Source organism: Oryza sativa, chromosome 2 (assembly GCF_034140825.1).
Source record: "Oryza sativa Japonica Group chromosome 2, ASM3414082v1".
Lineage (NCBI taxonomy): Eukaryota > Viridiplantae > Streptophyta > Magnoliopsida > Poales > Poaceae > Oryza > Oryza sativa.
The window spans coordinates 35,727,856-35,745,928 of NC_089036.1; the positions used below are offsets into that span (position 1 = coordinate 35,727,856).

General features: G+C 39.9%; 3 protein-coding genes across 6 annotated transcripts; 2 read left to right on the forward strand and 1 right to left on the reverse strand.

The window, feature by feature from the left end:
- Nucleotides 1-1,542: 1,542 nt before the first annotated feature.
- On the reverse strand, nucleotides 1,543-4,798 carry LOC4331171 (uncharacterized). The gene is made up of 5 exons (XM_015770710.3): nucleotides 4,559-4,798; nucleotides 3,018-3,301; nucleotides 2,835-2,924; nucleotides 2,308-2,693; nucleotides 1,543-2,160 (listed from the first exon to the last, which is right to left on the reverse strand). Exons 1-5 carry the CDS (start codon nucleotides 4,773-4,775, stop codon nucleotides 1,896-1,898), a joined length of 1,242 nt encoding a protein of 413 aa, XP_015626196.1. The 5' UTR covers nucleotides 4,776-4,798; the 3' UTR covers nucleotides 1,543-1,895.
- A 196-nt stretch (nucleotides 4,799-4,994) lies between these two features.
- LOC4331172 (bet1-like SNARE 1-1) lies at nucleotides 4,995-8,854 on the forward strand. Of its 4 annotated transcripts, none has more exons than XM_015770712.2 (6): nucleotides 4,995-5,241; nucleotides 5,382-5,432; nucleotides 7,106-7,253; nucleotides 8,116-8,172; nucleotides 8,259-8,318; nucleotides 8,402-8,854. In XM_015770712.2, exons 2-6 carry the CDS (start codon nucleotides 5,419-5,421, stop codon nucleotides 8,489-8,491), a joined length of 369 nt encoding a protein of 122 aa, XP_015626198.1. In that variant the 5' UTR covers nucleotides 4,995-5,241; nucleotides 5,382-5,418; the 3' UTR covers nucleotides 8,492-8,854. The 4 variants fall into 4 exon arrangements, with proteins under 4 accessions (XP_015626198.1, XP_015626199.1, XP_025878784.1 ...); XM_015770713.3 differs by having other exon boundaries at nucleotides 7,118-7,253; XM_026022999.2 differs by having other exon boundaries at nucleotides 4,995-5,234.
- Nucleotides 8,855-12,948: 4,094 nt separating this feature from the next.
- LOC4331173 (AT-hook motif nuclear-localized protein 20) lies at nucleotides 12,949-14,695 on the forward strand. The gene is made up of 2 exons (XM_015771089.3): nucleotides 12,949-13,191; nucleotides 13,446-14,695. The coding sequence occupies exon 2, from the start codon at nucleotides 13,483-13,485 to the stop codon at nucleotides 14,281-14,283; it is 801 nt and encodes a 266-aa protein (XP_015626575.1). The 5' UTR covers nucleotides 12,949-13,191; nucleotides 13,446-13,482; the 3' UTR covers nucleotides 14,284-14,695.
- The last annotated feature ends 3,378 nt before the right edge of the window (nucleotides 14,696-18,073 follow it).

Sequence of the window (18,073 nt, forward strand, 5' to 3'; positions counted from 1 at the left end):
CCTTGATAATTTTTCAGTAGTACTGTTGGATTTGTCCAGTACAAGAATGAGAAGGAAATAAAAAACTTACTCCCTTTGTTCTGTTATAATTGTAGAGCCTGTTCACTTTGATGTCAAAAAAAAACCTTATCAAATTTTTGCATTACCAAAATTTTGGCATAGCAGGATTTCTTATATAGTTACCAAAATTTGACAGCAAACTAAATGTAGCCACTTTTTTTGCGACTTTACCTAAATTTGATAAGATTGAAAATGGCATCAAAGTGAACAGGCCCGTAGTTTAGTTGTGGGTTTCTATGTTATACGTTTGACTATTCGTTTTATTTAATTTATTTTATGAATAGTATTTTATTGTTATTAGATAAAAAATGAATAGTACTTTATGCGTAATTTATATTTTTAATTTTTTTAAATAAGATGGACGGTTAAATGTTATATACCGAAACCCACAGGGAGCCTGAGAGGGAGCAATACATTTTGGATTTGGTTCAGGTGCAGTCCCTAGTGTGACTGCAACTTAATTAGTCACACTAGGACCATCCAAGTTGCATCTAAGGGCTGAGATCCTTAGAGCACTGTTCACGCGTAAAAAATATTTCACAGCTACTGTAGCGATGGTACTATAGCAGTTGATCTACACCCTTGATCTAAAAAATGAATGGATGAGATAATGTGCCGTCACTGACTTGCAGTTCTAGCAGTGACTGCATTTGATCTCAATCCGTACATTTTGTTTGCAGAGAAACTACATTTTCAGTAGAGGAGATCCAGTCAAGAGTGAGGCATGAACCAATCAATCAATGCAGCTAAATTAAAATTATACTATCAATTGAAGTGAGTTGAGTGTGCACGTACGTAGGCGGGCTGCATAAAGAAACCATTTCGCGCCGAACAGCCGCACCTTGCACGGTCCGTCTCCATCGCCTCTCTCGCTGCTCCTCCTCGTCGTCGTCTTCTTCTTCTCTCGACCACCTGCCATTGGATTTATCCGGCCTTCTCTCCTACTATAGGATTATTGTTATTATATGTACTAATCCAACCTAATCTTCTTAATTCTCCTTTGGATTCTTCCCTTTGCTTGCTATGCTTTTGCTTCTCTTCTCCGCGTCTCGTTTTCTGATCATCCTGTCATGTTGTTGCTGCTTTATTTCGATCTTCTTTTCTTTCTTTCTTCTTCCAAGCAGTTATTGTCCCCTATCTCCTTAACCGCATTCTAGCTTACTTCTCCTTAATTTCTGAGGCTACAGAGTAGTATTTATGATATGCAACTGTCGATTGACTATCTGAATGATGCAGACTTCGAGTATATGATCTTGGTTCTTGTCCATGAAAAAGGTAGTATCAGAGTACACATGCATGCAGAGAAAGTATAATGCCTGCTTGGTCACTGGCTGTTTGACCGTATTAACCAAAACTATACGCAACTTACGTAGAATGTATCGTGTGCTCGTGCAGATTACGAGACGACGACGAAAAGAGATTGGCACGCCACACGTGCAAACGGTTGCACGAGCAACGGGACTTATGGAGACTCATTCATCATCCATCCCAATGGGAGTTTTTTTTTTTCTTTCTTCTCCTCTCATTCAGCTACTACAAGTTTACAAGATAGGTGAGATCACAAGAATGGAGATCCATCAATGACAACGTACCCATGTACATAGCCAGCCAGCTGCCCAGCTATATCATCAAAGTATAAATCGCATTCTTGCCATCAAAATTCCAAGCAATTGCATCATCCGTATATGTCACATACTCACAACCCATGCTGATGTACACAACATCTCAAAATGAATGCCGTCGTTGTGGAATAATCATCGAGTTTCTTGCAGTTTCTTCCGCTGAGCGACCTCACACCAGTGTACATCAGCAGACAGCAACCTTACCTCGTAGTTTTAGCCGAGCCACTGAGTGGCGCGCCGTTCACCGCCACCGCCTACAGCATGGCGGATGCTGATCTTCTCATGGGAGTACTTCTCCTGGAGGTACTCGAACGCGTTGACATCAAGCTTCCCGCTCACCGACTTGCCCTGCTTCCGCCTGATCTGCTGCTCCTTGATCGAGTTCCACAGCTTCGTGATGGCGTCCCTCTGCTGCGTCGTGAACCGGTTCATGTTGTCGTAGGCGTGCTTCGCAAAGATGTCAATGGCGGTCTGTGTCCTGATAACATAAAAAAGGAGAATTAGAACACAAAATTGTTGAATATGTGTTGATAACATAAAAAAAAGGAGAATTTAGAATAGGAAATTGTAGTGTATGTGCCGCTAACAGCATAACCACATGATGTTCTATCTCAAGAGAACTCACCACGGAATCCTATAGCGCCGAGCAGCTATTTCTAGACATTTCAGGAGGGCTTCTCGTTGTGACTTCAGAAATCTCTTTGATTCATCCTCATCTGCTTTCCTATTTAGAGCGGCGACCGTCTTCTCTCGAGCCTTTTCAGACTTCTTTGACTTGTGCTCAAGTAGACCATCCAAACCAAAAGGATCAGAGGATTCCTCACTTGAGTTGGAGGCTGCAGCATGAGTGCTATCATCTGGCAACGAGTTGGATGCCGCAGCTTGCGGGTTATCATCTGTGTTATTACTTTCAACAGCTGCTAGAGCTGCTGCTTCATCATTGTCATCATCCACTGTTGTGATTGGCAGGGCTGAGATGGCATCTTTGATCTTCCCTACAGCCTTTGAGAACTACAAAACAGTATCAAGTACGTTAGTCAAGCACTCAAATCACAAGCTGTGTCATAGACATGAGCCCAGAAACAATAATAATGCATTTTTCACATTTGATAGAGAAAATAAGCAGCGCAGGCACCACCACAATACACTCACCACAAAACTGTCATCCGTAAAAAGATCATTTGCCACCACTGCATGCAGCACCCATATATCAAACTGATTTTTCTGTTGTTGGTTGAAACACTGCAAATCCACCACAAGTTATAAGTACAAGATACAATGGTATAATGGAACTGCATAAAACAGAGAACACTAAGACTTAATAAAAATCTTCACCTCTGTTACACCCTGGGCTGCATTAAACAAAGCCTGGTAATCAGCACGTACAGAAGGCTCATTACAAGCTCCTGGTGAAGACATTGCAGCCTCTAATATAGCAAAGAAGTGACTGATTGTCCCTGGCTTGACACTCCCAGCCTCAATAAGCTGTAGAGCTAGTTTTGATGCCTTGCTGAATTTTGAAGGATTCCGTATGTGTGAAGTTATCTTGTGCATAGCATCAATGACTTGCGTTTCTGAGGCATCAACAGTAGTTCTAAACCTAAGTCGCTTCTCAGGAGCTACAAGAAAAAAATAATGAATATTAGAAGTTTAGAACATGAGCATGAAGCAAGTAAAATATCTCTGCTGTTGTTATAGGAATATAGCGAGACTGTAAAAGTCGCTCGCAATTAAAAAAAATCATGTGGAAAATAATTGGATGATAAAAAACCTTCAGATATAAGGAGTCATTACAACTTTCAATCACCCATAAATCTTGTCAGCAGGACTAGATATTCAGTGCTAGCACACTAACGAAACTAACGAAACTAGAGTTAGTAGTAAAACATGATGGCATTTTGCAGATGGAAGAGTTGTCATATAAGCCAAACTTATAAGAGATGTCACCAGATTCTGTTAACGTTCCAACTTCCAATCAACACATAACATAGCGAAACATTAATCTTTGCAAGACACAATCTCGCAAACAAAGCACAAAAAATCCCAGTGAATTACCTGGTGGTGATAATATCAACAATACTCACTATATTCCCAATTGAGTTACTCCAAGGGACCAAGGCAGCAGTAAACCCTGGCACTAAGATTTTTTTAAAAAAGGGCAAGCAAAGCTTATCTGAACCAGATCAAATGTGTATAATCTTCATAACTGAACTAATTTAACATCTTCTGTTTTAAGTTATGTCACACCTTACATACTCGGAGCTTATTTTGAGTTCATATTGGTGAACAATGTTAAGCCAAACATATGTAAGAGAAGAGGTTGTTATCCTAAAAGGAAACATTAACACTTGATTTGACAGGGAGTCTCAGGGCTAAGAGCTTCAACTATTTATACCTTAGTTCTGCAAAAGACACAAGTAATTTGCACAGCTAACATATTCTGGCTGATGCAGTCATTGATCTCAAGCCACACAGACCAAACATTAACAATTGGAACATCCCTGCATCTGTATGCTATGGTTAATCTCCTTGTGAGATGTGGCAAATGAGAACTGGGAAACCCTAATACCGATCTAGAAAATATTCCTATGAACAAAGTTCGCATCAGGATATCACCACACAAAATTCATAAATTAAGCCATGAATTTCTAGCCAGATGAAAAACCTTTCAATTTCTCAGCTCCTAGGCGATGAAAAATCAGCAACTAATCGTTGACAAAATGTACAACAAAGAACACAAGCTAGTCGTACTCGTACGAACAGGAGTGCATCCGAATTCCCAAAGCCGACCACGCAGAGCAGGGGACGCAGCGGCAGTAGCAGTAAGCATCTATCTAATTTCGCACGGAGTACAAGAGCGCGAGAGGAGAGCTCACCACGTCCTTCGGCTGCGGCATCCGTGGCGGCGGCGGCAGCGGGTGAGGAAGCGGCAGCATCTGAGGAAGAGAGCTTGTCCCGCTTGAGAGCGCTCTTCAGCGCGGGCAGTCTCGGAGGCGGAGGCGGCGATGGTGAAGGCGCGCGCTCTCCTCCGGCGGCCGGCGCGGCGGCGGCGGCGGGAGGTGGTAGGCCCTCGAAGAGGTCGTCGGAAGCCATGGCCGGTGTCTTGGTCTCCTCCTGCTTCTGTCTGCTCGAGATGTCCTAAATTAATGGGCCTCAAACTAATGGGCCTAGTTGGTCTGCTATCCAAATTGAGATGGCCCATAGCCCATAGGGGAGAACTATTTATGAAAATACTCTTGGAGTTGGACTGAAATTACGCGCCTGCCATGCAGCAAAACCTCCAACGCCCCACACTGCGTGCACTTCTCGATCATTCGATCGCTTCCCCAAATCGCTCTCCTCTCCTCTCCTCTCCACCGCCGCCGATCTCCTCCTCCTCCGGCGCCGTCGCCGCGTCGCCTCCCGGAGCTCCGGTGCTGCCACCAGCCTACGCAGCGCCGCCTCCTCCTCCTCCTCCGGCATCCGCCAATCGCCGCCGCCTGGTTCGTCGGGGAGCCCCGCGCCCTAACGTTTTCTAGAGGCGCCGCGGATCCAGCGCGAATCGATCGAGAGGTAAAGGGTAAGGACTCGACTCCAGATCATCTCTCGATTTGTCGTTTTCTTCCCCTCCATTTTTAGTCCATTATTTTTTTTTGTTTTGTTTTTTTATGGCTGGGTGGCGTCTTTGTTCTGATCAGCGCGGCGTTGTCTCTCTTGCAGGGAAGTTGATTTGAGTCGGCGGCCGAAGAAGGAAGCCATGAACTCGAGAAGGCAAGTACTGCACACTAACTTTTCGATGTGTTTTCGATTTTGATGCTATGGGTGAATGGAGTTACCGGGTTAGGGTTGATGAGCACGGATGATTTGGTAGGACTGACTGACTAGCTGGTTGAGCTATTTGTATATTTGCATTAGGGTTCTATATCTACTATAACTGTGTGCTGAAATTCTCTCAGGAAAAAAAACTATAATGTGAAATTATCGTGTGATTACAGCAATTCTGATGTATGCTAGGAAGGTCAATACTCCTTCGTGGGATTTTATCTGTTAGTTGTGAGATTGCATCCTTTGATGTAAGACATTTGCCAGGGGAAAGCTCCCATGATTCCGTAGTTAGCAACTTATTGATATGAATCACCGGAAACAATTACTTATTTTTGCTGGCCAGCTCTAGCTTTGCATCCTTTATAACATGTTTGAACATTGATGTGCTTCCACCAAAGATTGATGAAATGTTGTGCAAGGCAATTTGGTTCAACCTGAAAGAATGCCTCATGCTTTTCAATTGCCATTAGTCACTATCCAAAAGTTTGATTTCGGAAGGCATGTGCTATGCTGCTGTATATTTACTTTGCTCATATGTGATTATGTGTATACTACCATTAAATGAGCTTTAGGTCTGTGACTTTTTACTCTTAAAAGCAACTAGTTATATGCCATTTCATCCTGCTGCCAGTTGATACTTATAGTAGCGAGAATCTTGTGGCCTAAGAAGTCGACTTCCTGCATTGTGTCAGTTTAATAAAACAAAGAAGAAAACTCAAATAATAACTTTTTGTGTAAATGAATAGAAGGAGAACAAAACACCTGGTAGATTGACCAACTCATGATCATTGGATCACATTTCTATTTTTATCACTCCTGCTCTGTCCCAAGCTCTCTATCTTAGTTTTGTAAACAGTGGAAGTGTATAAGGAATCAAAGAAAAGGGAAGGCCCTAACAAGGATCTGTACAGTGGGATAGCTTGTTCTAAACTTCTACTACTTGATATTGACATTTTGACATTTGGTTGCAGATGGAGTTTATGTCCAGCTGCAAGCCTTTGTCTGCTCTAAAAGCTTGTTACTCACTATGCACAGTTTCCAGTTTAGGAATGGCCTGTGATCATCTACCTGCTAACACTAAGAACTTACTAACTCACACATGCTGTTTATCCAAGTCAAAAGTACACAGTATTAGCTTTGTCAGTCAAATATATTTGATAACAAGTATTAACCTTTTCATGATATTCATAACTATAAATTCGAGTTGAACATTATTAAGATGAATAGAACTTGTTAGTATTGTGGAAGGTATCTATAGAAATCAGTAGTATGTACCTGTTTATTTATGGCTTGAGATTGTTTTGGCTCATAGTTTTTCTTCAGTTAATTTGTTGAATGCATATTCTCTTTCTGTTTTTAATTCTTTGATACATGTGTCAAAAGCTATTGTTTTTGTGAACTTGGGAGATTTTAGTAATGTCGTCCCTTCATACTTGACATATATAAATGCATTCATGAATTATGATTGCTCAGTGTATATCCATGTAGACTACCACGGTAAATGTTTCTATGTAACAGATTGAATATTTATTTATATGGTTTGCTTAGTTTGCATGTGTCTTTGCATTTTATTTCCATCATATGCTTTGCGCACGCTGATTATTTCATGGAAATTTTAGCAACTACCGCAGCACCAGAACTTCTCTTTTTGATGGCATTGAGGAGGGCAGAATCCGTGCAACATCCTATTCTTCACATGAGATAGATGAGAATGAGAATGATCAAGCTATTGATGGATTGCAGGATCGAGTCAGCATTCTCAAGCGGGTAAGTTGCTGCGTTATTATTGGACGTCTGATTTGCCCTAAGTTTTGCCAGTAAACTTGTGAAGAATTACTGTTTTGATTTTTTGACATAATCACTCGTATTAGTATATTTGTATTAAGCCGTGCTGCACAGATGGATCATTAAAGCAACTACTACATTTGTAATAGCGAAAACGAAAGATTTTGTTGATTGTGACTTCATTCGTGGCCACCTATTAGATAACTGTGAACCATGTGCTTCTTGGACCATTTTCATTTGAAGTGTTGGAAAGTGCTACAGCGCAGCTTTTGATCATGAGATTTATGCTTAAATATGGCCAAGAAGGAATCTGAGTAATCTAATGGGCCTTGTGATAACTTTTGGAAGCAGCTCCAATGCCAATGATTTTATTAATCTTTTTGGTATTCATCTGATCCATGTTTCTAACATGCGACTGATTTACCTCTAAAGGTTTTAGTGCTAGAAATTAGCTAATGAATGGACTATAGAAGATTTTGTTTCAACTGCAAGTAGCCAGCAAAACAGAAGATTTTAATAAATCTTTGGATAGAGGACACGATGTAATTCTTATGTAACTGTGGGCCTCTTCACACCTAATCAATTTTCTTTGTAGTCTTACCAAGACATTTCAAAGGTCTGAGCCTTGAATTAACGAATGAAATGAGTAATAATATCTTCAGTAGTTTATGGTGTTTTGCTCCTGCTTATGGATCAACAGACTGCTGGACTGCTGGTCCCGTTCCAGTGTTTGGTTGTGTCTAGTTTTTATAGCTATGCGAATCTTCTACCCTGTCATTTCTTTGGAGAGATCTACAGACAATCATATATGGATGGTTACTGAGGTTATTTTACGTACTTGCAGTTGTCTGGTGATATCCATGAAGAGGTGGAAACTCATAACCGTATGCTAGACCGAATGGTATTTTATATTTATCCTTTTAACTTTTGCTTCCTTGAAAAATATCCTTCTAGAGTTCTATTATGTTGACATCTTGCCTGATCCAGGGCAATGATATGGATTCGTCAAGGGGTTTTCTGTCTGGAACAGTGGACAAGTTCAAGATGGTAAACACTCACACAGTACAATCTTCCTTCCATCATACCATCCGTATATTCTGCTGAGACCGCAATTGATGTCTACGATATAGGTTTTTGAGACCAAATCAAGTCGGAGGATGGGAACCCTCGTAGCATCATTCGTTGCGCTTTTTCTGCTGGTATACTACTTGACCAGGTAGAAGAGGACCATGCATCACTTGCCTACTGTTGTGAAGCGATGTGAACTGGGTTGGGTACTCAAGAACACGCTGAAAATGTCTGTGTCAATTTACCGTGGTGTCGTATATACCTCCAATATCTCGCTGTCATAAAGCAAAATATGTTGACCAGAATGTTTCTAACTCTGCACTGTGTGAGGATTACAACATGTTCGTCGTTTGCTCTGGTGCTGTAATTACCTTTACAGAAAATGTTTCCTGCTGTGTTCTGTAACATCTGTTTCTGTATGCGGTCATGCTATCTGTATTATATTATAACTTCACAAGAGATTGTACTTTGGAGTCTTAATTGCCATATATAAGACGCTATTAGTATGTGGTTAATTTGCTGCTACTACCTTGTAGGCTTGTTTAGCAGAGCTTGTTTGGGCAGTTCTGGAGTCGACACCTGTCATGGAACAAATCCAAATCGAAGGAATAATGTGGCTGCAGCGTAAGCCATTTGTGTTGTATATTATAAAGTTAACGACTGCTAGTCAGCGACTGGTTAATCACACTGATCACAACTAACGCAATTATCAATGGAGCAATTATTGAGTGAAGATGCCTTAATCGTGCGGGAGCTAGCACCAAACACCTGTAATTATCATAGATAATTACGTCAACCGATCTTAATCACATGCATGCATGTACCCCAATACAATACTCCTACTCATGGCTCGTATTTCTATACCGTCTTGCTCGAATAGCTATACTAACCAATCAAGACGGTTTTTCTAATCATGCAACTTAATTTGCCCATGTCGTTAACTGATAATCGAAGTCTGATGATTGTTGTGTAGAGACCTCTCTCTCTACTTCAAAATATAAAACATAATCACCCTAAATCCAAAAACAAAAAAATAATTGTTATCATCAACAATAAATCATCGTAATAAATACATGCTCCCAATAAAATTAAAGATTTTAAGAGTAAGTGATTTTAAAAATTAATTTAGTACAGATGAGATTTTAGTTATTTTTTTAATAATGGAATGAAACATCTCAGCCTTTGCTCAGAAGATTTTAGTTAATTACATGCATATATGTACGTTTTGTATTATGAAACATCTAAAAATAGTTGTGCATTATACTTTGGAATAGAGTGAGTATATTTCTTCTATTCCGGGTTTTGTTATAGATTTTTATGTCGACCTTGCTCCTAGATACTCAAAATAATGAGGGTTGTAATAGGTGCCTATATACGTAGATACTTAACTTTTTATACATTAATGTGATTCATTCAGTTTGATTCTAAGAAGACATATATTTCCTACTACCTGATTTGGGAGTGACTTAATTATTTCCCGTCACCAGATGATCTGGGAATGGGAGGCCATGATAATATTCCAATTAATGCTTTTGCTACTAACAGAGAATCTATGCGAGATTCCTTTAATTCATCTATGAGCAGATTTAAAAAAAAGGAACTTGGCTCTGTTCTTGTGATCAAACACCTACCTGTACAACAGCTGTACTCTTGTGCAGTTTAATTAGTACGCAACTAATTAATCAATCTGCTGCTTTGTTTGGGGTGTGTTAGAGATGTCATGCACACCACCCCATCAATGTTTGACAAAGCTTAGGTTATCCATCTCTGGGAGATGTGCCACTAGTTTAATTAGTGGGCAAATGCTTTGTTAAAAAAAAGCTTAGGGGTTCATATACTTTAATTGGTTGCACTTAACTTTTGTTTTGTCCCTTTCTTTTTTAGACTGGAGTGGAGGCATGAGCATGACAGGATCTTTTATTTGGGTGCCTTTGATGTACTTTGCAAAGCCATACACATATATATTGTTGTGATGCAATGGACCACAAGATCAGTTAGGTATACATCTATACATCATACATAAGGTTTTATTTATTGTCTCAAAATTTCAGTCTCGCTTGGGAATGGTCCTGTAGATTCTTACACAACTCATATTGATTGTATTTGATCAATACAATGTAACTGCCATCCAGTTTCAATTGTGATTATATTTTTGCAATGATATATATACTGAGAGACCTTGGTTGAAGTTTTGCTTATAGAATTTATAATCTAAATATATAGTTCTTGTTGTGAAAGTATTGCTAAATTAAATGACTTATAAACCATGAATTGCAAATGTGTGTATGATGGAAATCAACAATATCTGCATGTCTGCCTAGTTAAGGTTACCAAATTAATGTGGGGGTTCCTGATCATCACAATTAATCTAATGAAAGATACTATTAGTGGGAATCTTCTGTCAGAAAAGTTTTCTTAATACGAGAGCACATAATCAAGGTCGTAAGACATCATCTATTCGGTCTCATATAAGAGAGATCTAACATAAAAAGCATACATGTTTTTTATACAACGACAATACCTTCATTATTAAAGAAGCAACTGCTTGTAGCTTCAAAATTTCATATTCTCTTGACATAATCTAAGTCGGCCATCCTTTTCTGAACTCTGATGCTAGTACACTCTTTAATTTGTTGGCTCATTAATCAGTGGCTGCCCCTCGTGTGTGTGCATCATTGAAATGATCCAAAGTCAATCTGGAGAGAATTAAGAAAAAGCTTAAATTTTTATTGGCGTTTCAGAAGCTATTCGGATAGAAATTAAACAAAAAGTAGTTGAAGGGTGAACATTCATACACACATGGGGAGAATTTTCAGTTACAACAGCCGTCATCCTGAAAATTTAATTATTCTGCCTCCTTAATTTGCAATTGAATTAATCAACTTCTGTTCTTCAAAAGAAAATGTCTGCTAGCTTACAAATTAGATATATATAATCAATGGCACCTAGTAAGGTTCAAGCTTCCAACAGACTAGGAGATTATTCATATTTTTGTTCATTTTTTTACACTGCTTTACCAAAGCAAGGGGAAAAGAAGCAGCAACTAGCTGATTGACTGGAGAGCCAACATTATTTTTCTCTCTGAAGTATCTCATGAACTGACGCCCATTGCATTGCTTTCATATATTTATAAGAACCAGCAAACCAGATACATTAACTTTGTTCCTCACAAAAAAATAAGACATAACAACATATAACTTTGCAATATATAGGTCAAAACCGTACGGGTTTTACCTAATAATTTAACAGATCACAAGCAGAGTTGGATAAGAAAGATACAACACATGCATGTGTTCTTTGTTAGTGGTTAGCTGACAACCAATTGCAATTTGCAAGCAAAACGAAACAATTAATAATGATCTTGGTACGGACTACGGACAGAAACATGAGTGTACTTAAAATTGATCAACCTGCTTCATGCCAATAAGTACGATATATATCTACTAAGATTTTCAAGGCTGCATGCATATTACATCATATAGCATAATACAATTATATTTGTACTGCACATTACAGTACTGAGTAATAATCTGTTCCTTTTTTTTTCAGAAACAAACATTCCTTCATATATATTGACAACATTGTAAAAGGAACTGGATAGTCCTTTTTTTTCTTATTTGTTAAAAATATAATTGTGTTCCACTTAAGATGGAGACACATATATATACTAGTTCATGTGAAAAATACTGTTCTTGATGGACAGAAAAGTAAGAGGGGGAGTGCTTTCTCATTGGCTGCAAGTAGCTGAAATAAAAATTCAAGGCTAGGGCTGGTTTTGTTTAGTTGGGATGTCGGAGTTTTGAGAAAAGGACATGCATGCACCCGGCTACCTGCCATCTGCACACAGTCCCACACACACAAAAACCCTAATCTTTTCACTGGAGACAGTAGTACATTTCCATCGGGCCTAATCCTAATTATCATCCACAACAAAACTACATCCACCCACTCTCATCACCATCCTAATTTAGGACCAACATCACACCAATAAGTTAAAAGTAGTGGAACAGTAGGACGCCGTATATGTCTCTTCTTAAAAAGTAGGTATCGTGTGTAAAATGGTCATTTCAGATGAGGTTGTCACTGCTGTAGATCGACATGTTAGATTCTTACTAGTCGCGTTCGATAAATATTAACAAAATGCGGGTACCAGTTCTCATCCACGACTAAAGAGAGCGATTATTTTTTTACACCAGTCATCAGCACACCAAACAGAGCACCACTAGCTCAATAGGGGGACCAGTCTAAGCTTGTGATCTTAAATAGAAAATAAACAAATAAATGAAGCCTTCACCGAAACAAGTTAATATGCTAACCTGCAACGTACATGATAAACTATATTTCCAACATTTGAATTCACATGGCAAACGGGGACCCAAAGTCAAAATAAAACCGCAAATAACCCCGGGGAGGAGCATGCAGGGGAGGATGGGGGTAAGAAGAGGGGTGTGCTCCTTGGGAAGAAAGGCCACCTAATTAATTAAGTTTTTGCTTAGTTTATAGTGGCACCCAAAGTCTCTCTCTCTCTCTCTCTCTCTCTCTCTCTCTCCTCTCCATCAAGTCTTCATGCTTACATGTCCACCTTTCTCCCTCCCCTCTCTTCCTTTCTTATACCCCACTTGCCCTCCTCTTCTCAGTTTCTAATTAAGCAGAAGCTACTCTTCTTCTTCCTCCTCTTCTTCTTGAGCTGTCCAAGCTAGCTACACCTACTAAACCTCCACTTCACATACAAGCAGCTAGGTTCAAACCTAGCTTGCCTAGCTAAGCTTGAGAGGAAGAGGGTTTCACACAGAGTGAGCTTCTACCTCTGAATCACTCTACCTAAGACAAGTTAGAAGAGAGATACATCAAGGTATGCAGATATATGTGTGTGAATTCAGATCTCCTCAAATTTATGCATGCAGCAATCTCCTTTTCTTGATTTAAGTTGATCTCTTGTTGATTTCTTGTGTTCTACTGCAATTGCATACACTAATATACTATTAGAGGTAGATTGATTATGTTGTATTATTAGCAGGCAGCTGACATGTGTCTCTGCAGCAGCAGAGAAGCAATTAGTTGAGAGATTAAGCATGCAGTGCATTAATTGTGCTTCTCCTGGAGCAGGGTCAAGCTGGCGAACAGGTCGTGGTGGTCGGGCCCCATGGGCTTGCCGGAGCAGCCGTCCGGCTCGTCGGGCCCCAAGGCGGAGCTCCCGGTGGCCAAGGAGCCGGAGGCGAGCCCGACGGGGGGCGCGGCGGCGGACCACGCCGACGAGAACAACGAATCCGGCGGCGGCGAGCCGCGGGAGGGCGCCGTGGTGGCGGCGCCCAACCGGCGCCCCCGCGGCCGCCCGCCGGGCTCCAAGAACAAGCCGAAGCCGCCCATCTTCGTGACGCGCGACAGCCCCAACGCGCTGCGCAGCCACGTCATGGAGGTGGCCGGCGGCGCCGACGTCGCCGACGCCATCGCGCAGTTCTCGCGCCGCCGCCAGCGCGGCGTCTGCGTGCTCAGCGGCGCCGGGACGGTCGCCAACGTCGCGCTGCGCCAGCCGTCGGCGCCCGGCGCCGTCGTCGCCCTGCACGGCCGCTTCGAGATCCTCTCCCTCACCGGCACCTTCCTCCCCGGCCCGGCGCCTCCGGGCTCCACGGGGCTCACCGTCTACCTCGCCGGCGGCCAGGGCCAGGTTGTCGGCGGCAGCGTCGTGGGGTCGCTCATCGCCGCGGGCCCGGTCATGGTGATCGCGTCCACGTTCGCCAACGCCACCTACGAGCGCCTGCCATTGGAGGAAGAAGAGGAGGGCTCAGGCCCGCCCATGCCCGGCGGCGCCGAGCCCCTCATGGCCGGCGGCCACGGCATCGCCGACCCTTCGGCGCTGCCAATGTTCAACCTGCCGCCGAGCAACGGGCTCGGCGGCGGCGGCGACGGTTTCCCATGGGCGGCGCACCCCCGCCCACCGTACTGATCGATGGCAATAGCATGGAAGATTCATGGCGGCTAGCTCGCCGCCACCGGCAGCGGCGGCGGCGGCGATGGCCTTCTCTTCTAGCAAGCTCTAGCTAGCTGCATGGTTACTGTTCCATTGGAGGACATGATGATCGATGTGATGCAAGATCAGTGGCGCCATTAATTAGGTTAGTACATATGATGAAGTGGTGAGATTAATTAGCTACTACTGCTACTATGCTGCTGCTACTTAATTTGTTGTGGTGAAATAATTAAGGTAAGGTGATGCTTGTGGTTTAATTAATTTGTACTTAATTGAGCTAGCTATCTAGCTAAATCTAGCTCGGATGATGATGCATGCGATGTTTCAAGTGTTTCTAATCGATGTTTTTCGGTTTAATTTAGAGGTAATTTGTCTGACATTGTTGCAACTTGTGGCCTTTTCTAGCTTCTTTCCTTGGAATTTGATCTGTGCAACATGTGCTTCTCATACTTAATATATGAGTTTCAGGAGAAACGATCATTTCTCCCATAGATCTTAACTACTATGCATGTTCTACCAGTATTTGCATATATAGTATGTAAGCTATAGTATCTGTTGGTCCCAAATCTAGCACTGCTTTGAGCAAATTTATTAATACTCTCTTCTCTGCCTTCTCGATCCCATCTTCAAAATCTGATGCAAAATTAGATAATCTAGCAAGCGTGATCTCAACTTTGTTAATTTGAATGTTTCAATGTAAGCATGCACGCGTGCGTGCAAATGTTTACTGTGTTTCCAGATGTAACTAGCTCTAGCGCTAGAACTTGAGTTTTTTTACCAAACTAACAAGAGTTTTCAGTAAACTTCAGTACTACTGAATGTGAAGGCGTGCAGTGCTTCAGATCAACTTTCACGTGCAGCACTCCATGATTTCAACTTTCAATCAAATTTTTCAGTAAAAAGATGAGCTTGGAATCCTAGGATCGTTTAGGGAATTAATATAAGGAGCTAGCTGCATCTGCATACTGAATGAAATCAAAGGGTAAACATGATTGCATGAATACTGAATAAGCTTCTGTGTATGAGAACTGAAGCTTATACACTTACTTTCTAATTGGGGAGATATTGATGCACTATTATATAAGCTAGTTTCATGCCATTTAGAGCTCTGAAATGGGGGACCTGTAGATACTACTATGATTTCAAATGCATGAAACTCAATGTTAAATGTACTTTTTTCTAAAAAAAAAAGAAAGATTTTTGTGTATGCATAGCCGGCCATGTATAACAGCTCAATTAATTAAGTGTAGCATGCATGTTATTAATGTGGAAAACATTTTTCCGAACACAATGGTTCTTATAAATGTTGATCAATGTCTGTTGTATAACCAAATTAATGCATATATAGCTACATTGATCAAATACCCAGCTAAAAATTATATAATTGAAGTTAATTTGAATTTCAGTTCAGACTTGTGTGTGCAAATTGCTTAGTCCCAAAATGAAACTTGATATGGCCAGTTTTCTACACGTGCAACTCCTTGAAGAAGAATACACATTTTAGGCCCCATTTATAGGATTTGTGGAGGAATTTTGTAGGATTCAAATCCTATAGGAATCTTTTCAATTTTTCCCTTTAAGACGAAGGATTGGAGTACGCTTTCAAAATTATGTGACATTGCTAAGGAATGTCTCGATACATGTAGATTTTGGAGGAAAATTAGAGCTTCAACCTATTGAAAAAAAAATTCCTTTTGTCTTCGATTCTTGCATTTTTCTTGGGATCTATATATTCAAACGATTATTTCTATTTTCCTGTGTCTTGTGATCATCTATTTTGCACTTGCATTCCTGTCAAAGTAAAAATCATGTGTTTTTTTCTATTCATTTTCTCAACCTCATGTTTCAAAGAATGTTGCGATTTCTTATCCATTTTGCAAAAAAAAAATGCATGAAGAGATGAGGTAATATTGTGCATTTACATTTTGTTTGTCTTAAAGTTCGTTGATAGATATATCTTTTCAAGCACTAGCTATTAGCAAGCTAGCTAGGAAAACTATTAGCTAATTATATTAAAGCATGTTGCAATTTCTTTCACAATAATAAAATATGTAGGATTAAATCTACTAATTTGGGATATTTGTTGAAGGTTAATATAATTTCTAAATTTGTATTCAACAGCCAATTAATTAGCATATATACACATATAATTAGTATATGTGTAGGTGTCCGCTTTGACATATGTTATCTACTAATAATAATTAGGTGGATCAATTCATGTGTGCATGGAATATCACAATTCAAATTGTGGTCTAAAATTGTATCTATAACGGCCGTCTGTCAATTGATATGATATACAATATGCTGAATAATGCTTGCGTTTCGAAAAAATATATCACTATATTGTCAATCTATTATCTATTACTTCCTCTTTTTGAAAATATAAGGCACATAGGTTTTCACATAACCATTATTTTTCTAATTCATAATATATTATCTATATATAACAAAAAAAATTAACATCATATGAAAATATTCTCAAATGCAAATATAGTGATACTATATATGTGCATGGCACTAGTTAACCACATACATTTTTAGCTTAATAATTAGTAAAAAAAAGTTTAAATGTTGATTTTGCAGTATAAGGACGTCTTATATATATTTACTAGCTAGTATTCTATTACTAGTGTATACGTTTGTTTTCCAACGAAAAGGCAGCACAATATAATGTGCTTGTTCACGTTGATTCGGTGGTCCTAATTATTGAGTGATCACATCTTGATCGATCGCTGGGGGAGAGATTAAATCAATAGCGCGCGTCGTTAGATTTGCATATGGTCCTAAGTATACGTACTATACTAGTTGCTTAATTTAAACTAATATTTCCGTCAAATTATATCACTTACTACATGCGCATATAATTAAATATGTGACATGTCCGCTGCCATCGTCCGAAAAGATTAATCAGAAATATTAGTGGGTGTTACTTGTACTTCTAATTTTCATTAGCAAACTGCATTAACTAATGATGATCATCAAAGCTATTTGTCTGTTAGTTAATTTTGTATACGTGATTACGTGTACATACGTCCGATGATGTATAGACATTAATTCGATCATATTCGAATCATTATAAATTTAAATTAATAGGGGTTGCTCCTGATGTATGTACATATTGATCATATATTGCGCATATGTTCTATTGTTCGGTTTAATTAGAGCTAGCTAGCTAGTGCCAAGAGAGATTAATCTTAATTAGTTTGTCTCTGTTGACTTTGCATCCGATGATGAGCGACGTCCACTTGTACTTGCCTTGTTACTCTTAAATTAACTCATTCTCTGACCGAAGATTGATTGCGAAATGCCGATGTGACTGCTGCAAATTAAGGGGAATTTAAGTTAGTGAAATGTTTAATCAGAAATTAATATACATAACTAATAAATTAAGCACTTATGTATCGATACAATTGACCAATGCAATATATGCAAAAAAGAGCACTACTAGCTAGTAGCTAGAGTACTAGACTATACTCCTAATAAACACAACTGAATTTATATATATATGTCATTTAGCAAAGGAGTATATATATATATATGTAGTTGGTCGGTATATAAAATTGGTAGGTGATGTCTAGCTGGTCCTGCTAATTCTGGTCATCAGGTAGAGATCAAAAATTAACTGATCATATATCCATGTATATATTGGGGTGCACATGCACGTACATGCATGGAACTGTACATCTATATATGCATATGCTAGCTTAATCAAGGTGTGCTTCTATGTATATACACGGTACTTGAATGCAATTAATTAGCCCCAAAT

Coding starts and splice junctions, on each gene's coding strand:
- LOC4331171 (XM_015770710.3), bottom strand. CDS start 4,775: ATGGCTTCCGACGACCTCTTCGAGGGCCTACCACCTCCCGCCGCCGCC. Junction 2,925..3,017: donor CAGCCCAGGGTGTAACAGAG/GTGAAGATTTTT, acceptor GTGGATTTGCAG/TGTTTCAACCAACAACAGAA. Junction 2,694..2,834: donor TTACGGATGACAGTTTTGTG/GTGAGTGTATTG, acceptor ACTGTTTTGTAG/TTCTCAAAGGCTGTAGGGAA.
- LOC4331172 (XM_015770712.2), top strand. Junction 7,254..8,115: donor GAGTCAGCATTCTCAAGCGG/GTAAGTTGCTGC, acceptor ACGTACTTGCAG/TTGTCTGGTGATATCCATGA. Junction 8,173..8,258: donor ACCGTATGCTAGACCGAATG/GTATTTTATATT, acceptor TGCCTGATCCAG/GGCAATGATATGGATTCGTC.
- LOC4331173 (XM_015771089.3), top strand. CDS start 13,483: ATGGGCTTGCCGGAGCAGCCGTCCGGCTCGTCGGGCCCCAAGGCGGAG.